This window comes from Lontra canadensis, unplaced genomic scaffold (genome assembly GCF_010015895.1).
Source record: "Lontra canadensis isolate GAN:19392208 unplaced genomic scaffold, GSC_riverotter_1.0 scaffold78, whole genome shotgun sequence".
NCBI lineage: Eukaryota > Metazoa > Chordata > Mammalia > Carnivora > Mustelidae > Lontra > Lontra canadensis.
Window position 1 is genome coordinate 6,745,380 of NW_022631072.1, and position 18,281 is coordinate 6,763,660.

The 18,281-nt window shown below is 38.9% G+C and overlaps 1 protein-coding gene across 7 annotated transcripts in view; it reads right to left on the minus strand.

Moving 5' to 3' along the window:
• DHX57 (DExH-box helicase 57) overlaps positions 1-18,281 on the minus strand; it is a 55,598-nt gene that overhangs the window by 25,651 nt on the left and 11,666 nt on the right. For 5 of the 7 annotated variants that reach the window (XM_032881954.1, XM_032881950.1, XM_032881955.1 and 2 more), the window contains exons 3-12: positions 16,145-16,303; positions 14,712-14,897; positions 13,576-14,414; positions 11,832-12,010; positions 10,272-10,393; positions 8,430-8,625; positions 7,755-7,879; positions 3,505-3,638; positions 2,336-2,390; positions 8-213 (exon numbers count right to left, since the gene is read on the minus strand). In XM_032881954.1, the coding sequence (XP_032737845.1) occupies positions 8-213; positions 2,336-2,390; positions 3,505-3,638; positions 7,755-7,879; positions 8,430-8,625; positions 10,272-10,393; positions 11,832-12,010; positions 13,576-14,414; positions 14,712-14,897; positions 16,145-16,303 (2,201 nt within the window). Of the gene's footprint in view, positions 1-7; positions 214-2,335; positions 2,391-3,504; positions 3,639-7,754; positions 7,880-8,429; positions 8,626-10,271; positions 10,394-11,831; positions 12,011-13,575; positions 14,415-14,711; positions 14,898-16,144; positions 16,836-18,281 lie in introns of those variants that run through there. The other 2 variants (XM_032881956.1, XM_032881957.1) reach the window with 2 other exon arrangements.

Sequence of the window (18,281 nt, forward strand, 5' to 3'; positions counted from 1 at the left end):
GGGTTACCTTTATAGCGGGCCAGGAGCTGCTTGAAATCTAACTGCTGGTCTGGCACTGCATCTTTGACAGAATCCTGGGGCTGGAGGTGAAGAGAGAGCCTCAGGTCTTCCTCTACTTCTTCAAATGCAGTTCTGCTGTGCCTTGCTCTCAGCTTCTCCTTTGTCATCTGCTTCGCGGAGCGCATATACGGGCTCCCGTCCTGTAACACATACCTGAGGATGGAAGACAAAGGAATGAGTCTGTGTGGATTTGGGTCTGCTGGTGAGAAATGAAAATTTTCACCGATTTACATGCTCATTCGGCAGAATGTTGCTCTGCTCCTGCCCAATTTGTGTGCTACTATTCCACCAGTCCAGGGTTCTGCTGGCCAGACCCTGTTTCTGGGGAGGGACCACCCTGGAATGCTTTTGCTTCTGTCTCAAGATCATTCTAGAGGCAGACAGGATAGAGGCAGTGAGTCTGAGTTTGCAGGTGAGGGAATAAGGACTGGGAAACTAGTTGAAAGATTAATTTCCCCAGAGATTCCCATTCAATGGAAGTGGGAGGGGGCCCAGAGAATGACAACTGTAATGAGCTCCCTACATATGCTTACTGCACACCAAAGTTTGGGAGCCAATGGTTCGGGGTTTTTAGCTTGAGAATATTGTACCATTAAATAAATAGAGAATTAGGAGTGGGGCTTGTTAGCAATGGACGGAGCAGTGAAGGAGAAAAATTCTGAATTGAATTCAGGTGCCAGACATCAAGGGTATTTTACTTCTGGAACTCAGAGGTCAGGAATGAAGATAATGATCTGGGAATTCTTGGCACAGAGGTGACATCTGAAATCACAGGAGTCTAATGGAGGGATGAAGGAGTTTTACAGTGAGAAGAAATAGTGCAAGGATAAAACCATGGGGAGTCTTCAAGGTCAAAGAGTGGGAAGAGGAATCAGGGCTTTCAAAGGAGAAAAATGTTTGTATCCAATAAAAATGACTATTTTCTACCAATTATTGAAATTACAGACATCCTAATACTCACAGTACCCTGCAAGCTCCCTGAGGCTTGTAGGATGGTGATGATGATAACAGCTAACACACATAAAGCATCTGCTATGCGCCAGGCTCAGTTCTAGGCACTCTGCAGCTATTTACTCCAAGAATTAATTAATTAATTAATCCTCGTAACAACCCTATGAAGCAGCTATTAAAAATATGACCACTTTACATATGATGAAATTGAGTCATAGAGAGATTAAGCTACTTGTCATTGTTAGTTTGTAAGTAGAGGGGATTTTTTTTTTAATTATTTATTTAAGTAATCCCTATATCCAATGTACTCAAACTCACAACCCTAAGATCAAGAATCACACACTCCTGTGCCAGCCAGACGCCCCTTGTAAGTGGAGGCATTTGAATGCTAGCAGTCTATCTGCAGAATTGGTCTTTTTCTTTCTTATTAAATTTTCCATGTATTTGGTCCTTCTTCATTTTTTTTAAGTTTTTTGTTTTGTTTTGTTTTTTTAAGATTTTTATTTATTTATTTGTCAGAGAGAGAGGGAAGGCGAGCGAGCACAGGCAGACAGAGTGGCAGGCAGAGGCAGAAGGAGAAGCAGGCTCCCTGCCGAGCAAGGAGCCCGATGTGGGACTCCATTCCAGGACGCTGGGATCATGACCTGAGCTGAAGGCAGCTGCTTAACCAACTGAGCCACCCAGGCGTCCCGGTCCTTCTTCATTTTTTAAATACACCTCCTTCTTCACGGCTGTTTTGGTTCACAGCAATATTGCGCAGAACGTACAGAGATTTCCCAACACCCCATTCCCCACATAGGCATAGCCTCCCTCGTTATCACTATCCCCCCATGAGAGTGGTATAATTGTCTAACTGATGAGCCTACAGTGGTACATCATGAACACCCAAAGCCTATAGTTTACATTAGGGTCCCAGTTAGTACCGAATATACAATATTGTCTGTAAATTGCAAATAATTTGTATAATAATAGCTGTAAAGGGAAAACAAAATGCTCAAGCAGAAAAATCAGAAGAAAAATGAACACATCTGTTAAAAACTTGGCACGCTGAGGTAAAATGATCATTTTTTTAAGGTTTTTTTTTTTAAATTATTTATTTGACACAGAGATAGAGAGCACAAGTAGGCAAAGCAGCAGGCAGAGGGAGAGGGAGAAGCAGGCTCCCCGCTGAGAAGGGAGCCTGATGTGGGGCTCGACCCCCAGGACCCTGGGATCATGACCCAAGCTGAAGGCAGCCACTTAACCAAATGAGCCACCCAGGCACCCCTAAAATGATCATTCTTTTCAAAGACTTTCACCAAACCCTCATGAATATCTTCCTTACCTTGTCACAGCAATTGCATCTTCCAGAAAAAACTGATCAACAGGAAATGTACGACCTAGAAGAACAAAAAAATAAAAGAGAGAAGCCTCAGAATACCTATTCAATTATCTTGACATAAATAGTTGGTAAATGTAAAATTCTCTTTTTTTTTTTTTTTTGTCAGAGACAGAGGGAGAGAGAGTGAGCGAGCACAGGCAGACAGAGAGGCAGGCAGAAGCAGAGGGAGAAGCAGGCTCCCTGCCGAGCAAGGAGCCTGATGTGGGACTCGATCCCAGGACGCTGGGATCATGACCTGAGCCGAAGGCAGCCGCTTAACCAACTGAGCCACCCAGGCGTCCCAATGTAAAATTCTCTTAAAATAAAGTGTGGCACAAGGGATGGTTTGTTCTATGGTCTTAAAAATACCGAAGGAAAAAAAAAAAGAGAGAGAGAGAGAAAGAAAAACAAAAGCTTCTGATGATAGAAATTCCTAGAGGGGTTAGATTCCAGCTCGTAAAAAACCCCAGAAGTGCATAGGTGCAGAGATGCTCATTTAGTAATAAGACTTAAAAAAAAAAACCCACTCTCTTTTTTTTAAACCTATTACACTTTTCTCAACCTCCCTTTCTTCCCCGCAGGGAACTCTGAACCATTCAACAACCAGAAAACATAGTACGATTATTCATCAAAATTGTCCCCAAATTATCCCTTTGGCAATCAATTGCAAAAGGACAGAGCAAAGCCCAAGGTGATAAATTAATCCCACAATGAGACTGTGAAAGCACCAGAAGATATGGACTATTCAACTTCACTTTCTCCTAGAGTAGACTATGCCCAGAAGTTAGCAGAATTCAGCAATGAACCAATATGCTTATACACATAGACAACTTCTCTCTTTATGACAGATTACCATTACTAACTCATACTTTGATGTTAAGCACAATGGAATGTTAGAAATCCTAATAACCTAGACTTTTCAAAAAAGCACAAGTAAAACTGAAATCTCTTAGCAAATAGACATAATGTTACTTCTTTATTTCATTATATGGTCATAATTTTATTTGTTACAAACGAATCACTTCTCTAGAAAATGGGTACATATACCTATTATTTTATATCTCAAATGACCTTTAAAAATAATTATATTTGCTTATTAGAACAGTGCATATTTAAGGATGCATTTTAATCACCTGGTATAGTAATAATTGGGCAGGAACTGAAATATTCTGAAAAGAGCTCAGCATTTAAAGTTGCACTCATTAGAATAACTTGAAGAGTTGGTCTCTGCAACACAATGTCCTTCAAGACTAGCAGCAAGAAGTCACTAAAGGAAATAAAAGAAACACCTGAAGTTCAAACAAATTCAATACATAAAAATGAATTAACTTTTGATGTATTTTTTAAAAAAAGATTTTATTTATTTGTCAGAGAAAGAGAGAGCACAAGCTGGGGAGTGGTAGGCAGAGGGAGAAGCAGACTCCCTGCTGAGCAAGGAGCCCAATGCGGGGCTCGATCCCAGCACCCTGGGATCATGACCTGAGCTGAAGGCAGATGCTTAACTGACTGAGCCACCCAGGCATCCCAGTTTTGCTTGAATTTTTAATGAGAGCATGTTCTTGTACTATTCAGTTCTCTTTAATTTCATGAGCTAATTTAATTATATTTATGATTTTTTCTTTTTTAGAGAAAAGGAAATAATATAACAATAGGAAATGCTTCAGTAATTTATAGTACATCCATACTTTTAAAATCTCCTTATGCAATTAATAACTTCAAAGGCAGTGCCTGCTATTACGTTAACTACATCACAGCAGCACATAAAACTCCATTACTGTTTGCAGAGACACCTATCTTTCCCTACACATCTCTCCCCTAATGCCTAATATCCTCCCAGAGAAAAACAGACCAAAATTCCAACAGGTAATTATTATACAGGGGACAGAAACTATTCTTCTGGACATTTCTTTGATACTTGCTAAACATTTAGAAAAATCATTTCATCTCTACAATCAGGAAATTTATTAAAAATTTTAAACTAACAACTATAGCTTTGAATATAGCTTTCTATATTCAACCTTCAATCTTGTCTGTATTTTTATTGATCTCGTTCCTGGGTTTTACTCCTGTTTTTTTTGTCTTTTTCCATCTGAACTAGCAAATATTCCCCTACTTTTTCTTGTAATTTGTATACCCCTTTCCAGAGACTGGCATTTGTAAAAGCCCAAATCTCCCTTCTGCAGTGTGTAACTAACCTTTATTTAGATGTTAAAATATTTTGGATTTTTTTTTTAAAGATTTTATTTATTTATTTGACAGAGAGAATGAGATCACAAGTAGGTGGAGAAGCAGGCAGAGAGAGAGGGAGAAGCAGGCTCCCCACCAAGGAGAGAGCCCGATGTGGGGCTCGATCCCAGGACCCTGGAATCATGACCTGAGCCGAAGGCAGAGGCTTAACCCACTGAGCCACCCAGGCGCCCCAATATTTTGAATTTTTAACTGTTGATATTCTATAAGTCATTAAGTTTCATAAAACCCTCACTTTTGAGAACATGATTGCTCCCAGAAGCCAAATCCAGTACTATGCTTCGGTTTTTCTGAGTTTACGGAAATGTAAAAGTTATGAAACCCAAAGCTATTCTTTTTTATTTTTTTACTGGATCTGAAAATTTAATTGTGTTGGATTTCTAAAAGTTGATCGGTTACTTGAGGATACTCACACAAACCTCTAAGAGATTATCTTTTAAACCATAATGGCAACACATGTTTATAATGGGAAATGAAACTTCTCAGTCAGCCAGATACTCTCTCCCGAGTGCCCACTCTCTGCCTCTAGGGTGATATATTTTAGGGTGTGTTTCTGGGACCTCCATATCAGAAATCACATGGGGCTTGCTGAAAATGAAAACTTCTCATCTCAATCCTGTAGAATGGGCCTTCTGGGGGTTGGGAAGGGGTCTGTGTTTTTAACAACCATCCTGAGTTCCGATCATATGAAAATGTTTGACACATACTGGTTCAGGTCCTTGGGGTAAACGAATTCTAGATGGAGAGTCTGGTAAATTCACCCCTTCAAAAAATATTTATTGAGCACTTAAAATGTGACAGGTTCTGGTGTAGGCATTTTAACACGTGAATGACATTATTTTTACATATCATAGTTATGTAATGTATTTTAATATCTGGTAGACCAACCTTTCTTAATTTCTTTTCTAAAATATTCCTAGCTATCTTATATATCTATGGAGGGGCTATATTCTTTGGTGGATCATCACTAGGGCTTTAGAGTTAAATGGCCTTAATTTAAATATCAGTTCCATCATAGACACTTGAGAATAAGGACTCCGAGAGAAAACAGCTCCCACTGAAGACAAGCTCGTGATTAGTATTTACAAAGCACTGGAGGAAAGCAAAAGCCATTCTTTACATTCAAAATTACACTAGATATCATTTCCCCTAAAACTTTAAATGTATTTTTATAATATAATCATTTAAATATTATTAGTCTGGTTGAATGTTATATTTGATTTCCTTCTCCAACTTTTTTTTTTTTTTAAAGATTTTATTTATTTGTCAGAGAGAGGGAGAGAGAGCGAGCACAGGCAGACAGAATGGCAGGCAGAGGCAGAGGGAGAAGCAGGCTCCCCGTCGAGCAAGGAGCCCGATGTGGGACTCGATCCCAGGACGCTGGGATCATGACCTGAGCCGAAGGCAGCTGCTTAACCAACTGAGCCACCCAGGCGTCCCTCCAACTTTTTTTAGTGAAAAAATTTTCTTCTTTCAAATGTTCACTTGAACATTTACCTGCAAAATGAAATGATTTACTATTTGGTTTTTCCCCCCGCTGTTTTCTGGAGTCTCTACAAAAAAATTATTTGCCCCTTACAGATTCTCAGGTTTTATGTATAGTCGTTTAATATTTATGGGGCACCTGGGTGGTTCAGCTGGTTAAACCTCTGTTTCTCTGCTTCGGCTCAGGTCATGATCTCATGGTCCTGGGATCGAGCCTAGCATCAGGCTCCCTGCTTTCGGGGAGCCTGCATCTCTCTCTCCCACTCCCCCTGCTTGTGCTCTCTCTCTCTCTCTGTCAAATAAATAAAGAAAATCTTTTAAAAAAATAAAATAAAATTTACTATTGTTGTGTTCTAGGAATTACTTCTTTTTATTTTGATCTACTCTTTTTATATGCAAGTCTGCTTTCCTTTAGTTTCTAATTACCTCATATTTCCTATTTACTAGTGTATCATGGTATTTATTTCTTTGTACAAATAGTTTTCTATTCATATGTCTTCCCTGTTCAGTTTTATTAAATTTTTGCTATTAGCTATTTTCTGCTTTCTGTCAATCTGCCAACTTTACTTAGACTTTGTTTCTTCTCAAAATATTTATAACAGTATAGTCCTTTTTGGGAAAGTCTCGTAATTATTACAGAGTTGTCTTTTTTTCCCCACTAGTTTTTGTTGTTTTGTTGTTGTTGTTCTAGAACATGATCCACAAACTGTGACAAACTATGATAAATGCCATCTATTTACTTGGCCCTTCCTTTTAAAATATTGAAGATTTTGATTTTATATCCCAACTCTTTAAAGACTTCTAATTCCATTAAAATAAATTCTAAATGCTTTATTGCCCAGGGTATACAAGGCCCTGGAAGATCTGGCTCTTCCCTTTTCTATCTGCTACCTTCCCCCTCATTTACTACAACCAGATGCAAGGGCCTTCCTCCAGTCTCTGGGCTCATGATGTCCTTTCCCACTGCAAAGTCTGCGAATGCTGGCTTTGCTCCCATCTGTCACATGGGATGCCTTCTCATCCTTCTGTTTTTTATTTAATCATCATCTCTTGAGAGACATCAGCTCTGGCCATCTCATGGATCTCTCTCCCCAAAATATACCATCCTATTTATTCCTTCTGAGTACTTACTCCAATTCCTAAATCTTCATTTATTTGTTCATTATTTGTTTTTCCTACCAGACCATGAGATAAAGGAGAATGACACAGGTTTGTTTGCTATAGTATCCCCAGCAATTACCAGATCCCTTGGCACTTAAGACCATCTTAATAAATGTATGCATGACTGTTAGGACTAAATGACTGACCAAATGAACAAAGAAGGAAGCACATACTGACCCATCTATCAGCTACCGTGTGCATTAACCTGTTATTCCTGCTAAATACAGTGCCCAGATCAGCATGAGGCCCAGGAGGGTGTTAAGTATCTCCTGGTAGAAGATGTCCATCTAACAGAATGACTCTTCTAGTGATGAACATGTGCCCTCCTAGCATTTCTCGTATTCCAGACCCTGGAGGTAAGGAAAGCAGTGCCTCTTCTCTAACTTGGGCCTCTCTGTGGTCTTCCTCTCTAGCTCTATGAAACCCAACTGGAAACAGAACAAAATGATTTCACGTGTATGGCTAGTTGTTTAGAAAATCTTTGGTTTACCTTTCTTCTGTCCTCTCATGAACTTCATCAACGATGATATGGGTAACTCCTTGGAGAGCTGTGTCTCCTTCCAGCCTTCTCAGCAGGACGCCCGTGGTGCAGTATAACAGCCTGGTGGCTGAGGACTTACACAGGAAAGGGCATAGAAAGCATTCGTGGAATTTTTGCAAAAATGAAACACTTTCAAAGCCAATATAGCAAAGCCATTCCGAATAGATAGGGACAGAGAATCTTGAAAACATCGGCAGCTGCATTTAATGTGATACCACACTAAATGCACAGCTTCTTGCTGGCAACAATAGTAAAAGCTTTTGTATTTTATATCAAAATTTTAAGGCTCATAAAAAGCATTCAAAAATTATTACAAAACATAGAAACAATAATGAGTGATCAACTCAATTCTCCATTTGTCCATTCCTTATTTGGTTAAATGGATTAAGTCCCAGGTTTAAGAGTAAAACAGCACCTACTAGATCATTTCTGTCAATGAAGAATAAAAGGTCTTTATAGAGGAAATGAAGCATACCCAAGTAAGTTATACCAAAATATTTCTAAAAGGTTTTCAGCCATATTAAAGTATATATCCCAGCTTGCCTATGAGTCTCCAGACTCCAAGAACGCTTTATACATGAAAACGAAATTTCTGTTATCAGGAAATAGGCGGAGTATACAAACCTTGACACTTTCTAGCCGGATCTGGTACCCCACAGTCAGACCCACTCTTTCTGTCCTTTCTTTAGCAACACGTTCAGCAACAGATATTGCTGAAATTCGTCGGGGTTGGGTACAGATGATGTTAGCCACTTTCTCAGGCGGTCCATTCAGAGAATTATCCAGAATAAACTGAGGGATCTGTGTAGTTTTCCCACATCTGTATGTCAAAACAAATGAGTCCTAAAATGAGGGTTTTCAAGTGCTAGTTAATAGAAAAAAAGAGCCATGTGCAACAGGGAAGTGAGAAAGCTAATCATAATAAAACTTGTTCAGCTTCATTTATCTTTTAAACCGACCTGCTGACTTGTTACCTACAGCTCATAACTGCTAGGAATTTGCACTTGGATTCACAGGACACTCATAATAGCTTAGTATCATTTATAAAATTGGGACAATTGAGCAGACATTAGATTAAGTTCTGCAATCACCTCTAAGAATATGAACTCTATATTTGAATCCTAAAGAATGGGAGTATTCTCTTATTTTATGTATTATCTTATTGATTTGGCTACAAGGGGACTGAAGCTAAAAAGATAAACTAGAAGATCTCAAATCACTACTGTATCAGTGAGTCTGGGCACAAATGTAATTATTAGGTTGAATACCTCTGAATATAGAACTAAACTAAGCCTACAACCTGTCTCTGTTAAATAAGTTTGGATAACATATGAAAAGTGTAAAACAGGAAAAATAGTATGTCCTAAGTTGTTCTTATAAGATCAAGTAAAAGCTCTAAGGAAAGCAGAATAAATTTAGAAGAGGAAAATTTCCAAGTTAAATGTTCTGGAGGGGTGCCTGAATGGCTCAGCTGGTTAATTAAGCAGCTGGCTCTTGATTTCAGCTCAGGTCATGATTGCAGGGTCCTGGGATTGAGGGCCCCCCATTGGGCTCCACACTCACTGGGGAGGAGTTAGTTTGAAAATTCTCTCTCACTCTACCTCTGCCCCTCCCCCAGCTCGCTCTCTTTCAAATTTAAATCTTTTTTTTTTTTTTTTTAAGATTTTACTTATTTATTTGTCAGAGAGAGAGAGAGAGAAAGAGTGAGAGAGCATAAGCAGGGGGAACAGCAGGCTGAGGGTGAAATAGGCTCCCTGCTGAGCAAGAAGCCCCATGTGGGACTTGATCCCACGACTCTGCATCATGACCTGAGCCAAAGGCAGACGCTTAACTGACTGAGCCACCCAGGTGTCCCAATATTTTAATATAAATAAATGTTATGTATGTATATATGTGTGTGTGTGTATAAATGTTCCAGAACTATCCTTTACATTAAAAAATGGGCCTGTTAAAAGCATTCAGTAATGGTGCATTCAGAGGTGCAGTCAGTTAAGTGTCTGACTCTTGGTTTCAGCTCAGGTCCTTATCTCAGGATTATGAGATTAAGCCCCATGTTGGGCTCTGTGCTCAGCGCAGAGTGCTTAAAATTCTCCCTCTTCCTCTGTTCCTCCCCACTGTGTGCTCATGTGCTCTCTCTCTCAAATAAATAAATATTAAAAAAAAAAACTTAAAAAAAAAAACGTTCAGTTAAACCTTTTGCCTTAAAATTGTCTCAAGGAGAGGTGTACAATGTGTATAAATTCCTGGACAGATTTCTGAGTTTGTTTTGTTTTTCTGTAATTTGGGTCTGTTGGCTCCAGATCTGTAATATTAGGTTTTGTGAAATATTATTTCATATCTGATCAGAAAAAAGCACAAATAATAAGAGTTACCAGTTTTTTACAAGTAAAACTGGTTATTACCATAACCAGGGTACATACCATATTCATGGATGAAAGCCGCATTACAAATAAATTGCATTCTTACCCCGTCATACCACTTATAACAAGCACTTGGTGCTCGCTCAACAATTTAAGAATGGTTTCTCTTTCTTCCCAAGCAGGGAGTGATTGTCTTTCTTGCAGAATTGACTGGAACTGTCTGGAAGCCTAATAACATAGAAGATAAAGCGTCAGTTAGGTACTTTGAATCATCTTTCACAAAGCTCTGAGTATTGAATCCCATAGCTTGACCCAGCCTTTCTGCTCTTTCTTTAACAATTTGGTCAGGGATGGAAATTGCGGATTTGTTAGGACTGGATGCTGATGACTTCAGTCAGAAGGCTGCTCAAAGAATCAGCTGTGGAATCTTTATGGCTTTCCTACATCTGAATAAACTGCAAGATCTTATAAGAGAAATAAGCCATCTTGCTTAGCACTATCATGCTCTTCCTAGCAGAAGTCTCTACACCAGCACTGTCTGATAGAACTTTCCATGTTCATGGAGATGATCTGTATTAGCACCGACCAATATAAAAACCTCTGGCTACACATGGCTAGTGAGCACTTGAAATGTGGCCAGTGTTACTGAGGAACTGAATTTTAACTTTATTTAAGTTTAATTAATTTAAATTAAAGTGGCTAGGGGCTACCCCATTGGACAGCATAGTTCTATACAATATCAGATTTTTACTAAAGTCAGTAACTGTAAGAGCACTCACGAAAGGGTTCTTTTTGGCAGGCATCACATCTATGTAACTCAGTCTGACTTCCAATGGTCAGTAAACATTGCAGTGTATGTTAAAACTAAAGATGTATTTTTGAAATTTATATTAACACATCATTTTCTGCATATAATTTTATCATATAAATTTATTACCTCTGAACACAAACTGATCAAATTCAAAGTGGAATTTTTTGTTTCTACAGTCTTACTATTTACTTATGGTGTGAATTTCTATTCACTTTGACATTCTACAGCTGTTGCACTACAATATGCTATAGTGTTATACTGTGTCGAGAATCAGAATCAGAACTTCACAATTAAAAGAGCTGTTAGACACATCTAATCCAATCCCCAAAGTGGTTAAGCAATCTTTTGTCCTACACCCAACTCTGCCCTAAAAGTTCACTCATTGGTTCTTTTAAAATAATCTTCTTGTGAATGGGATAAAACATCATGGACTTGAGGAACAGAAAGTTAGCCTGAATCCCTGTTGCCACTAGTAACTATGTGATCTTGGGTAAGTTACTTACCCTGCGATTCTCTGAAATGGGGTAATGGCCCCTCCTTAGCCTTCTCCTTTCTACACTATCTTTTTCTAATGTAAATCAGCTTTAATTTTGATTTCACTTATCAGATCATCTATCAGAGTACCAAAGTCACATGATTTTGAGAATATTTGGTATATGTGTGCGTGTTTCATTTCACCAGCCTTTGGATTTTCCAAAACTATCTAGAACATGCACCCAAGTCTGCTGTGGCATGCAGAAACTTTGACCACTCAGAGTTAAAGAGAAACAAAAATATACTAGGGACTTCCTAATTCCTAATCCATTCACCCATACATTAGGAAGCAATGCTGGCCAGTCTCTCAGAATACCCTACCTGTTTTATTCGGAACTGCTTGCAGATTTTAGCATTTTCAGCATGTACTGATTTTGCCTGCCAGTCATATCTTTTGGAAATCTTTTTCTTAAGGTTCACATAGCTTTCATTCTCCACTCTAACTGGTGCAGGACCTTCATCCTCATCTGTCTCCTCCTCAGGTTCTGATTCTTTTTCAACTTGAAGGGGATAAAAGGAAACATTTTCGATATGGAGCCCTTTCTTTAGCAAAGGAGGAAAGTCACTATCTAATAAAGTAACAACAAAATCGTTTAAGATGGAGAAAAAACTTAAAAGCTTGAGTAAAGCAGGTTCATTCATTTCAAACAACTACTATTGCCAAAGAACTTAAAATGCATCTTCAGATGAATTTAATCAAATACAAGTGGCTGTTGCTAAACCAAATTAAAAACAAAGAAGAAAAACATCATGGCACACCTTGTTAATTCCATAGATTCTTCACATTCAAGGAATTAACTGAAAGTTTCAACTATTTGCAAGTGTTCCTATAATCTCACGATATAAAACAATCCAGATACCTATCACATGATAAATCAGTAAACAAAATATGGCATGTTCATATAATGGAGTATCATTCAGCAATAAAATGAAGTACTGATACACCCTACAATATGAATGAACCTTGAAAACATGATGCTAAGTGAAAGAAGCCAATCAAAAAGCCACGTAGTGTACGATTCCATTTCTATGAAGCGTACAGAATAGGCAAATGCATAGAGACTGAATGTAGATTCATGGTTTTCAAGGGTTGAAGGAAGGAAGAAATAAGGACTCATCACTAATAAGCTAAGTATGGGGTTTCTTTTAGGGTTAAAAATGTTCTGGAATTAGACGGTGGTCACAGTTGTACAACTCTTTGAGTATACTAAAAACCCACTGAATTGTACACTTTGAAATTAAGGGTGAATTTTATGGTATGTAAATTTTATCTCAATAAAGCTATTACTTAAAAAAGTCCATGCCACACCATTTGACATATCTCAAGGAATATATCTGAATCCCACATGCTAAAAGCTGCCATTTGGGAGCAAGTGGCTAGTGAGTGAACCCAGCCATCTGTCCACCATCCCCATCTCAATGCAATTTCATTGTTCTCTACTTATTGATGTTTACTTAAGAACTCTTGTGAAGTAATAAAAATTTGTTTCTCTCAAGAAAGATGGCAACAAGTAAGAGAGAATTCTTTGCTGAACTTCGAACATGGAGTTTAATTGTGGTATAAGAATCGGTACAGCAAATCTGGATTTCAATAAAGCCAGAAGATTGCACAAACATTTCTTTGAGGATTTAGGGATTCATAAAGGTAGCCCTATGCTAATGAACTTTGGGGGAATAGGGTACTATAGAAAGAGAAATATCTCTAAAAACTCATTTGAAAGTCATTCCATGTAAAGCATCAGAAGTAAACATGTGAATCCAAATGAATTAAACGGAACAGTTTCTCTAGGAAGATGCTCTAGTTCTTCCAGCTCCCAATTGCTTGAATAAACTTACACAACGCTACAAACCTTCAATGCAGAGAGCCCCATCATGGCACTTACAATTAAAGTCAGGCCACAGTTCAGGGGATTCTCATTCCCTTTTGCCCATGGACTGAGGAGAATGACTTGCCTTAAGATCACCAGGAGATCCAAGCACAGCCCTCAGAAACGCTGACTTCCTCAATCCACCATTCTGAACTCCCCCTCCACAAGGCCCTCCACGCAATCAAGGCCTTACATACCTTCAGGAATTTGATTTGAAGCAAAAGAATTACTTGGAATCACTGGTTTACAACAGACAGGATTATTTATTCTGGTCCCAGAGGATACTGGCAGAAAGTTTACAGGAGGGACACTGTACTTGTGATGGGTATTTGTCAGTAAATTGACTATTTCTGATTCTTCCTCTAAAACGGTTATCAGAGAATACACAACAGGTTCTGAAGTTTCTGCAAATGTCAAGGCCTTGCCATAAAGGAATTCAGAAATGTGTAAACGACAAGCCAGAGGTAGATTCTCGTTGGTGGAATAAAATGCCACAAGAGGAGCTTGGTAAGGGTATTTGTGGTCTTTAGAAAATCGAATTTCAAGTTCATATAAAAAAGAGGCATCTTCGTGGGCATTAAGATGAGAATCATCTACAATTCTCTCCGCTCTTCCGACAATCTGATGTGGGGGCACTTCATGTTTGAATTTGCATCTTGATCCAAATTTACAATTTCCTTTGAGGTAAAATTTACAGACTTCAAGTGTAGCGTCCTGTGTATTTTTGGTACTTTCCTTTTGCTTGGATTTGCAGAATTTACTCGTCAAGTACTCCAGTTCTAATCCAATGGTCCAGACTCGGTTCTGAATTCTTTCTATAAATTTCTCTCCACAGATGGACTTGAGAGCAAATGCCTCTTCCTGCCGCTGTTCCACACACTCATCCAAGCTGACATGGGCAACTGCCTCCGAGCTCTTCATCTTCTCCCCAAATGTCTCTGAAAAACACTGTGTGAGCAGATGTTCTAGTGATGCCCCGATGTCTCCATCACAGAGCCTCAGGGCTGCCTGACAGCGCTCGGTGTCGAAGCCGTACCTACAAGTGTGAAACGTGACAAAAATATTAAGTAGTAGCAAGTCACAGAAGTGAAATTCATTTATACAAATTTGTGTGAAGTTATAACCATATATAGGTAGGATCTGTATTTTAGAAAAAATATCTCTGGTAATACTCCCTAATCACCTTGTTCTGAAAGAGAAGATATTAGACATGTATCAGGCACCGCCACAACCCACACACTAGGAAAGTACTCCAGAGGGGTAGTTGGGTTTATAGTATGGTTTCAGTCTCTTCAGTTCTCCCCTAACTCCCATCAATGTTGAAAGCAATCACCTGGAAAGCTTCTGCACTGCAAATGTCGAGACGGTAAACTCTGGACTATGAGGCTCCATTGGGCCTGAGCCAGCATATTCCAAAGGGTCACAGTCAGGAACAAGGGAAGCTTCTCGTCCAGCAGACCAGTACTGTTCATCATCACACTCGGGTTCATCATCTTCCTCCTCCCCAGAAATGCCTCTTCTGCCAAAGGTAATATTTTTTACATTAGATACTAATTTCCATGTACTTCAAAGAATAAGCAAGAGTCTAAGAATTTAGTTCAAGGAGCCAAAGGACCTAGGATCCTAACTATTCTTTTCTTTTTTTTTTTTTTTTTAGGATCCTAACTCTTCTTTAGTCACTGATTTAAACTTTTTTTTTTTTTAAGATTTTATTTATTTATTTGACAGACAGAGATCACAAGTAGACAGAGAGGCAGGCTGAGAGAGGAAGGGAAGCAGGCTCCCTGCTGAGCAGGGAGCCTGATGCGGGGCTCGATCCCAGGACCCTGGGATCATGACCTGAGCCGAAGGCAGAGGCTTTAACCCACTGAGCCACCCAGGCGCCCCCTGATTTAAACTTTTATTGATCTATTCATTTATGTCCTGGCAATTAATATTCACCAGGCATTTATGACATGCCAGGTACTATGTTAAGGGTTTTATATGGTCTGTCTCTTTAAAAGTCTTCCCACTAATCTGATACTATTGGAATCTCCATTTTTCAGATGATCAACTAAAACTTAGAGAGGATTAGTAATCGCCAAAGGTTATACAGTAAAGAGCAACCAGAGATTTTTAACCAAGGCAGTCTGGCCCCAGAGCCTATATTCTTAACCATGGAAGCCCTGGCTATTCTCTCTCCTCGTTCATAAAAACCATCCCTCATTTTTTGCTTGGCTGCATAACTACCTTTCCTAAATCTAAAGCAGATAAAGAGATTTGTAGATAAGCTGGAGATGGAGCCGTTCACCACTGACCACCCATTAATTGTGGCGAAGGCGACAAACTGGCTTCTTTGACTGAAATCACAAATCAAAACAGTCAGAGTCCAAGTTGTTTCTCTTCGGCAGACGGTTGTGAGAAAGTGTACCCCTAAGTCTTCATCTCATCAACTCGGTATCTGCTCCTACAACAACACCGCTGCTTGTTCACTCCAAGGTTCTATTCAGAAGCCTGTCAATAAAGCAATTACTGAGTCTGTTTCAGCATTGTCCTTGGAAAAAAAGATGAAAAGGCAATTTGTACTGCTCACAGATACTGCAATACGAACTCACTCTGAAACTGTTGCTGAATAGTTATTCTTGTTATTTCTCTCAGCTCACTTCCAACTAATTACATTGTCACCATAGGATCAGTATTGAAAAGTCATCCCAAAGACATGTGGGACCTGCCCACTGCCAACACAGCTTCCTTCACATAGGAATTTACTCAAATAAAATGATTTACTCAGATCCAGCGTCTGCGTCTTGCTCCTGCAGGTCCCGGAGAAGAGCTTTCACTTTCTCCTGGTTCTCAGAAGTCATGTGCAGGGTCTGAAGGGGCACTTTGGCTTCGGGCTTCCATCTGGGGCGTGCCTCTCCTTTTCTTACACTACTGTTGCTAGGTCTGCAAAGGACACATTGACTTGGGACCAGAACTTTGACACTCACCCAACAGGCCCCAAATATATACAGCACCAGAGGGACTGTCAACTACCTTACAAATGGTAACAATGAATGTGAAGAATTCCTTGTTTTCCACAGTACTTACCAGACTTCATTATCTTGCTGCTGCTGGAAAAAAAAATCTGATTAGATACTTAATCATTAAATCTGGCTTCACTAACTCAAGAATCCTCTGGAAAAACTAATAGTAGGATGACTCCTGCTGGAATAGAGGACTTTCAAAAAAAAAATGTGTTACACACAAATATTATTTCATTCTATTTTGGGTACCCAATCTGAAAACAATGAAAGGTCTCATCTTACTTGTGAATATTAGGCCCTGCTTCGGAAATATTACCTAAATTATCATTACTTCCTCATTAAAAAAAATAATAATAAATACATGTTCACTGGAGAAAAGTAGAAAACAGAAGTCATTCTAATTCACATCAATTATTTTCACATTTATAAATAAAACTATACAGTATAATATAATCTTTTATATTTGCTTTATTTGCTTATCAAAATAAAACTGGTATTTCTCTAAGATTAAATATTCTCTTACAATGTATTTTTTGTCATTGTTGTTGGTTGTGGTGGTGGTTTTTTGTTGTTTTCTTTTTTTGACAGAGAGAGAGAGATCACACGTAGGCAGAGAGTCAGGCGGGCAGGTCAGGGGGAGCAGGCTCCCTGCTGAGCACAAGCCTGATGTGGGACTCAATCCCAGGACCCTGAGATCATGCATGACCTGAGCCAAAGGCAGAGGCTTAACCCACTGAGCCACCCAGGTGCCCTCCTACAATGTAGTTTTAAATGGGTACGTATAGATATAGATGCAATAGAATTTACTTCACTCATCTTTCATTGTTAGATTTTAGATTTTTTGGGGGGACTCTTTTTAATATTTAAAACAATAATAAATTCTAAAGTTTAACATTATTCACTAAATTTCTTTTTTTCATTTGGCATGTTTCATTATACATTTTCACAAATCTAGGAAATGGAAGAAACTTTTTATGTTTAAAATCTCAATTCACAATATTAAGACTGAAAAAAAACACACATATAAACTTGCAACACTGGATAACAAAGGAGAAAATATAATCGATTATGGTTTTAGTCACTTAGTCATAGTTTCTGAAAAGAAATGTTGCCCCAAGTCTATCATTTCTTCTAACGTTCTTTTCTTTCTTTTAACGTAGGCTCCATGCCAAATGTGATCCTAAAGTCAATCCCTCTGTTTGTACACTGTACCCCAATCTCTTCAGTCTCCTCAAGGAAAGAATCCCAGCACTTGTATTTTCCTCTACATCGTCAGTTCTTCATTCCCCTTGGAGCAGTCCCATCAGCACACACACATCCTGTGTAATTCTACCATCTTAAAAAAACCAAACCAAATTCTCCCCCTCAAGCTATTGTCTTATCTCTTCTCCCTCCTCTGCCCTTTATTGTAAAACTCCTCAGAAGGGTTATCTAAATCATTGTCTTTGTCTCCATTTTCCTTCCTTTTCTCTCTGACACACACTACAATCAGGGCTTCTGCTCACCGACTATATCAAACAGCTCTTGTCAAGACCTATGCTCTAGATATGTAATTCAGTGAGGCCTAAAACCAAAATTACAAAGAGAAAAATCAAACACTAAACTAAGAAAATCGTGCCTCATCCTACTACCCATCAAGAGTCTTGAACACTACTGTTACTGAGGCGAAGGTGCAGACAATTCACCAGCTGAGGCCTTGGAGTAAAGCTGTGAGATAAGACCAAAATGGCACCATAGAGAAGAGATCCTGTCAGCTCATCTTCTGCTAGGCATATAACTGTCATGCCACCTACAGAAACAGTGTAAGATCTGGCTTGGGATTCACAGAAAAGGGAGATACCAATGAAAAACTAAAATTACCTGATTCTTAGGAAATGGCAGGTGAGGGACATCTGGAT